Source organism: Nematolebias whitei, chromosome 6, assembly GCF_014905685.2.
Source record: "Nematolebias whitei isolate Nwh7 chromosome 6, NemWhi1, whole genome shotgun sequence".
Taxonomy (NCBI): domain Eukaryota; kingdom Metazoa; phylum Chordata; class Actinopteri; order Cyprinodontiformes; family Rivulidae; genus Nematolebias; species Nematolebias whitei.
In genome coordinates this window covers 8,901,094-8,907,143 of record NC_056503.1, presented here as the reverse complement: position 1 = coordinate 8,907,143, position 6,050 = coordinate 8,901,094, and the positions used below count along the sequence as shown (strand labels likewise).

General features: G+C 40.1%; 1 protein-coding gene across 1 annotated transcript in view; it reads left to right on the top strand.

Moving 5' to 3' along the window:
- The window catches only part of naalad2 (N-acetylated alpha-linked acidic dipeptidase 2), an 11,866-nt gene that overhangs the window by 2,882 nt on the left and 2,934 nt on the right, over positions 1-6,050 (top strand). Inside the window, exons 4-15 of the mRNA XM_037678460.1 lie at positions 987-1,088; positions 1,171-1,296; positions 1,468-1,548; positions 1,684-1,789; positions 1,878-1,971; positions 2,521-2,616; positions 3,184-3,269; positions 3,437-3,556; positions 3,639-3,721; positions 3,794-3,857; positions 3,950-4,017; positions 4,140-4,231. Of these exons, the coding sequence (XP_037534388.1) occupies positions 987-1,088; positions 1,171-1,296; positions 1,468-1,548; positions 1,684-1,789; positions 1,878-1,971; positions 2,521-2,616; positions 3,184-3,269; positions 3,437-3,556; positions 3,639-3,721; positions 3,794-3,857; positions 3,950-4,017; positions 4,140-4,231 (1,118 nt within the window). The remainder of the gene's footprint in view (positions 1-986; positions 1,089-1,170; positions 1,297-1,467; positions 1,549-1,683; positions 1,790-1,877; positions 1,972-2,520; positions 2,617-3,183; positions 3,270-3,436; positions 3,557-3,638; positions 3,722-3,793; positions 3,858-3,949; positions 4,018-4,139; positions 4,232-6,050) is intronic.

Here is a 6,050-nt window from a genome sequence, read left to right as displayed (position 1 = left end):
TGGGAGGAAGAGCTTTCAGTTATCAGGCTCCTCTCTTGTGGAACCAACTTCCAGTTTCTGCCCGTGAGGCTGACACATTATCCAGTTTTAAAACTAGGCTTAAGACTTTCCTTTTAGCTAAATCCTATAGTTAGGGTCGGCTTGGGTTTCCTGAGCTGTCCCTTAGTTATGCTGCTATAGGCTTAGACTGCTGGAGGACAAACTGACCACAGTTTTCACTCTGCTACTGTCTTTACTTACTCTGCTCAACCTGTTTTGTATTTGTAATTATTTCTCCTGTATCTTAACATTTGTGTTTGTCTTTCCTCCAGTAGAACGTACACCTGGACCTGCCATTCTGTGTTTCTGTCTCTCCTTCCTGTCCTCTCAAACCAGCCAGTCAAAGCAGATGGCCGCTCATCTTGAGCCTGGTTCTGCTGAAGCTTCTTGTTTAAAGAGAGTTTTTCCTTTCCACTATTGCCACTGTGCTTGCTCAGGATGGGAGACTGCAACGAAGTGACGATTAAACACAATCTGCTGGCTTCAATAACTTTTACTAATTGGCTTTTGTACGATGTGAATATTTTTGTACAGTGCCCTGAGACAAGTTTGTTGTGACTTGGTGCTATATAAATAAACTGAATTGAAGATACTGAAGCAGCAATGCACTAAAGTTGTGCGGCTTTGATGAATCAAATAAAAAAAAAAGGCTCTAGAAATGTTATAAACTTTTTAAAAAGCTTTCACTGTCTTCATCTAAATGGTCTTGCTTCATATTAGAACTTGTTAGTTTGATGTGCTGATGATAATATCTTGCATTGATGAGTAAATAGTGACACAGAGTGGCTGACGAGTCTCTTTACAGCCCACTGAAAGAGTAAAAATATAAAGCATTATTAAACAACTTGAACAATTTAAAAAAATCATGTACAAATTCACCAACAAGGCAAAAAATATATATTTAAAATCTAATTTCTGGTGGTCTTGTGTCATCTTTGATCACTCAGATTCTTAACACTTCTTTGGCTGAGCCGATTCCACCGGGGTATGAAGATGTTTCCAACATTGTGCCTCCGTACAGCGCTTACTCTGCCAAAGGACAACCTGAGGTACAAACAGTGCTCACAAACATGCAGAGTCAAAAAACAAAACAAATAATTCATTGAAAATGTTTCCTGTTGCTGTTTGCAGGGGGATTTGGTTTATGTGAACTATGGTCGAACAGAGGACTTCTTCCAGTTAGAGAGGGAGATGAGCATCAATGTGACGGGGAAGATTGTTATTGTCAGATATGGGAAAATATTTAGGGGTAATAAAGTAAGGAAAGATATGATTTTTACACCACACTGTGAATTTTTTAAAATACATTTGACTATTTCTTGTACTTATTGAGTTCAGTCACCCCTGTTCTTCAGGCAGAGATAAATATAATGTTGCTCACCACGAACACGACCCACACCTCTGATTTACACTCTGTTCATCCCACAGGTGAAGAACGCCATGTTAGCCGGAGCAAAAGGGATCATTATGTTCTCAGATCCAGCTGATTACTGGGCTACAGGAGTCCAGGTGAGACTTTAAAAGCCCTTACTCGACAAAAAAAAAGTCAAATCTAGCCTTTCTTTTCCCTCAAAGACTAACGACAACAGGACTGAAAAAATGAGCGCTTTAAGACAGATTCTGTGGTTAAACATTTGTGTTCAGCCGTACCCTGATGGTTGGAACCTGCCTGGAGGAGGAGCTCAGAGAGGAAATGTTCTGAACCTGAACGGAGCAGGAGACCCCCTCACACCTGGCTACCCTGCTAAAGGTGTGCTATTGTATTTTATATAAACTGTTTGAGTGTTCAAACAACACAACAAGCCCCAAAGATGCATTTTTTTATTTTTATTTTCCAGAGTACACCTATAGACTCAGCCCGGAGGATGGAGTGGGACTTCCCAGCATCCCTGTGCATCCGATTGGCTTTCATGATGCAATTCACCTGTTGAAGTATAACTGTGCAGGATAAATACCGTATTTTTTGGCGTATAATTTTTTTGTCAGTCCTGCGACTTATATGCTGAAGCAACTCATATAAGTTTTTTTTTTTCCATATTCATAACACAATTTTTGACTGACGCTTTAAATTTCTAAGAACTGCAACAGCGAGTCTTCCCATGCGTGCTCGCTTCACTCAGCTGGTGCAGTGAATGGATGGATGGATGGATGGATGGGTGGATGGGTGGATGGATGAATGGATGAATGGATGGATGGATGGATGGATCGATGGATGGATCGATGGATGGATCGATGGATGGATGGACAGGTGAAATAGAGCTGATTTGACCATTAAATAAATGCATAATAAACACAACGGGGCAGCAGTGATGCATAATAAATGCAACTTATATGGGTTTTTTTTTCCCTCTTCATGATGCTTTTTTTGACTGATGCGACTTATACTCCGGAGTGACTTATACGCCAGAAAATACGTTTTGTTGTTTGTTTTTTTGTGAATTTGAAATGGTGTACACACTATTTGTACTGTGTGTTCAACAGGAACATGGGAGGACAGATTCCACCCAACAACTGGAAAGGAGCTCTGAATATCTCCTACAGGATCGGCCCAGGCTTTACAGAGGACTATAAGAGCCAGTAAGAGCTCCTCTAAAACTGTTCCCCTGCACGGTGCTGAAGTGGCCACTTGTGTATCCTCTTCATGCTGCCATTATGGGACTCTCACGTCCACCTTCTGACTTCAAAATCGACCTCTTTCCTCTCATCTTATTGTTTTTCTGCCACTTCATTCCAGTTCTCACTCTGCTTGAGGTGCCCTCACCCACCCCTCTTTGTTGTTCTTGCTCCAAAAGTATGAGCTGAAGTGGCAAAGAGCCAACTGAGGAACAACGAGGGCTCTTGTGTTTGTGACACACATTTGTGTTTGCCCCGTCACCCTGCACTGAAACAGCATAAAACTCAACAAACACATGCAGGAAACCTATTTACTCACCGTATTTTTATAGAGCTGAATTCATGTTCGATGGTACAGTTTGAGCGTCCTGCTGCTCTTTCACCTCCCCTCTGTTAGTCTTCTGAAAAGGCAACAAATAAGCAGAAATTCCTCACAGCAGTCTTTCTCTGTTAAATCCAACTCTGATGGTGTGTGTGTGTTTATTTCTTTTTATTTGTTCGTCCTCGTGTTTTTGTTTCTGTTTGTTGCAGCAAAGTGCGTATGAACATCCACACTAATAACCAGATCGCCAGGGTCTACAACGTCATTGGAAAGATCTTCGGAGCTCCAGAACCAGGTAGTAAAACATGCATGCATGTTTTGGAATCTAATTAAGACAAAAGTTATGTTTGTTTGCTGTTGTTTCCTGCACGCTTCTTGACTTTAAGACTAAAAAAAAAGATTTTGAGCTTTTTGATCGTTTATTTTTGTTTTGTTTCCTCTTGTTTTGTGCCATTTGTGTAGACAGATATGTGATTCTGGGAGGGCACCGTGATGCCTGGGTGTTTGGAGGAATTGATCCCATGTCTGGGGCTGCAGTGACCCATGAAACTGTGAGAAGTGCCGGCAAGCTGCTTAGAAAAGGTTAGATTTTTAAGTGAGTGAATGACTCAACTTTTGCATAGTGTTAATTGTTCCTCATCGTGTGTGCACATGTGTTGTGCAGGCTGGAGGCCAAGGAGGACTATAATATTTGCCTCCTGGGATGCAGAGGAGTTTGGCCTGCTGGGATCTACAGAATGGGCAGAGGTACCACAGTAAATGCAAACATACATCTGAAGCTCTGAACCCACACTGACCACACTTCATTCCTTCCAACAGGAGAATGCACGGCTGCTGCAGGAGAGAGCTGTGGCTTACATTAATGCAGACTCTGCCATAGAGGGTGAGCTTTAACGTCCTCTCAATAAAAAACAAAGATTATTTGCATTAGGGTTGGTTTTTATTTGAGCAAATGTGTGACTCTTTAAACTGCAGGTATGTACACTTTGAGAATTGACTGCACTCCGTCTCTACACACTTTAGTGTACGACCTCACCAAGCAGGTGTTTATTTAACCACACAACTCATCTGAAATTGATTCATACATGAAATGTTTCCCATGTTTTATTATCCTGTATATGTTTCTATTTAGTCCCTGGCCTCTTTTGTCTGTGTTTCTGTGTAGATAGCCAGTCCAGAGGAAGGAGAGGAGGGAGTTTCTCTGTATGAGAGTTGGCACAAGAGAGATAACTGGACCAGTGATCGAGATGCACCCAGGTAATTCAACTTATGGTCATAAAATACCAAAAGTACAATGACAAGCACCTGAGTTGGTGGAAAACAAATTGCTATGCAGTTGAAATATGCCTTAAAGTAACTATAGCTAAGAATTGGTGATTCTTCGGCAATTAAATATACAAAAAATGTTGCAGTGGGTTAATGTATGCAAAACACTGATTTAGTTTTTCACGTTTTGTTGTGTCAGTACTCACGATCTTCCAGTATGACAAAAACAAAACTATGCAAATCAATTAGAATTAAAAGCCTAAAATATGTCATTTCATTACTCGGAGCCTTCACATTTGTCAGTGATAAATGTATTTGGGTTTAAACTCTGCCTGTATCACTCCAGGATATCTACATTTTTTGCTGCTTCTTCCTCTTCTTCATAAAATACTTTAAGCTGATGATGAATTGAAATATAAAGTTTCATAAAAGAATGAGGAGCAGACATTTCTTGGGAATGCTCAGTATATTTGTATGTACATTTATCCCAATGCTATCTATTCATCACCCCATATAATGATGCAGCCATTTCCATGTTTGACTGTAGTGACAGAAGCTATGTTTACATGCACAAAATTTTTTGACCGGATTGAAATGTTTTCAGATTAAATAATTCAAATGTATCATTTACATGGGCACAATCTGTTCATGACAGCGTTTACATGCAGCGGGCTTTGTTCTGAACAGAAGTACTGACATGCGCAGTGTGGTAAACTCTCCTTTAAAAAAAACAACTGAAGAAGAATCTAAAAAAGTTAAATCTGGTCCTCTGGACATTCAAAAAACAAAACAAAAAAGAAAGTTGAAACATTTCGTTTCTCATCCGACAGACTTCTTGAGTCTGAGGTGCTGTATTCAGCTCAGTCTTATAAATAGCACCTTCTCAGAGTGGATCAACCAGTTTGTTGCTGACTAGGGGTTAAACGACTACATAATTTTTAAACTCGACATTAACGTAATAAAATTCGAGAACTCGAGTAGTTGATGACGTCATAAAATCTAAAAATGCAAAAATAAATAAATAAATAAATTAAACTGCAAAAAAGTCATTTATTATTTACAATAAAAGACCAACAAAACATTGGGAGCATATATTTTGCTCCTACCATTTATCATACTGCAAATAAATCACAGGAAAAACTAAACTATTAGTTTTTATTATTAAGCTGCAAAAGTGAAAAAATGTGCAGCACGTCAAAAACAAAATTAAAAACAGTGGGGGGGTCGACCACCCCGCACCACCGCTAGCTGTGGTGCGCATTAGGTTTAGGTTTAGAGATTAATATTTTTTGCTTTTTGTTTGTGAAACAAGGTCAGAGGAAGCTGGTTCTGGTTTGGTCAATTGGACCCGGTGTCACACCATATTCTGTGACCTGCAACAGCAACACCGCCCCCTATGGTCACAATATACGGTGTAACACCGGTTCACAACGAGTTCCAAACAGTCAGGAAGTTAATTCATTTTCTGTTTCCTTACGGTAGTTGAACCGGAAGATTAATTTTTAGTGAAATATTTTCATACTATTGATGCATTTTCTACCTGTTTGCCAAGACTGGGCCTGCTCTGCTCCATCTGTCTGCTTGGAGGAATCCATTTTGTAGCCCGCGCCGGTGCGGATCACATGACACGTGACGCAATGACGTAATGGCGACGTAATGACGTCAGTACAAATACTCAACGTGACATTTAAAAACTCGATAGATGTCCTAGGAATTGATTACTCGAGTAGTCTGTTAAAGCCCTACCATTGACAACCAAAACCAGCTGCTCACATGTTCAAGAAGGACCATCAGCCTAACAATGGATCAT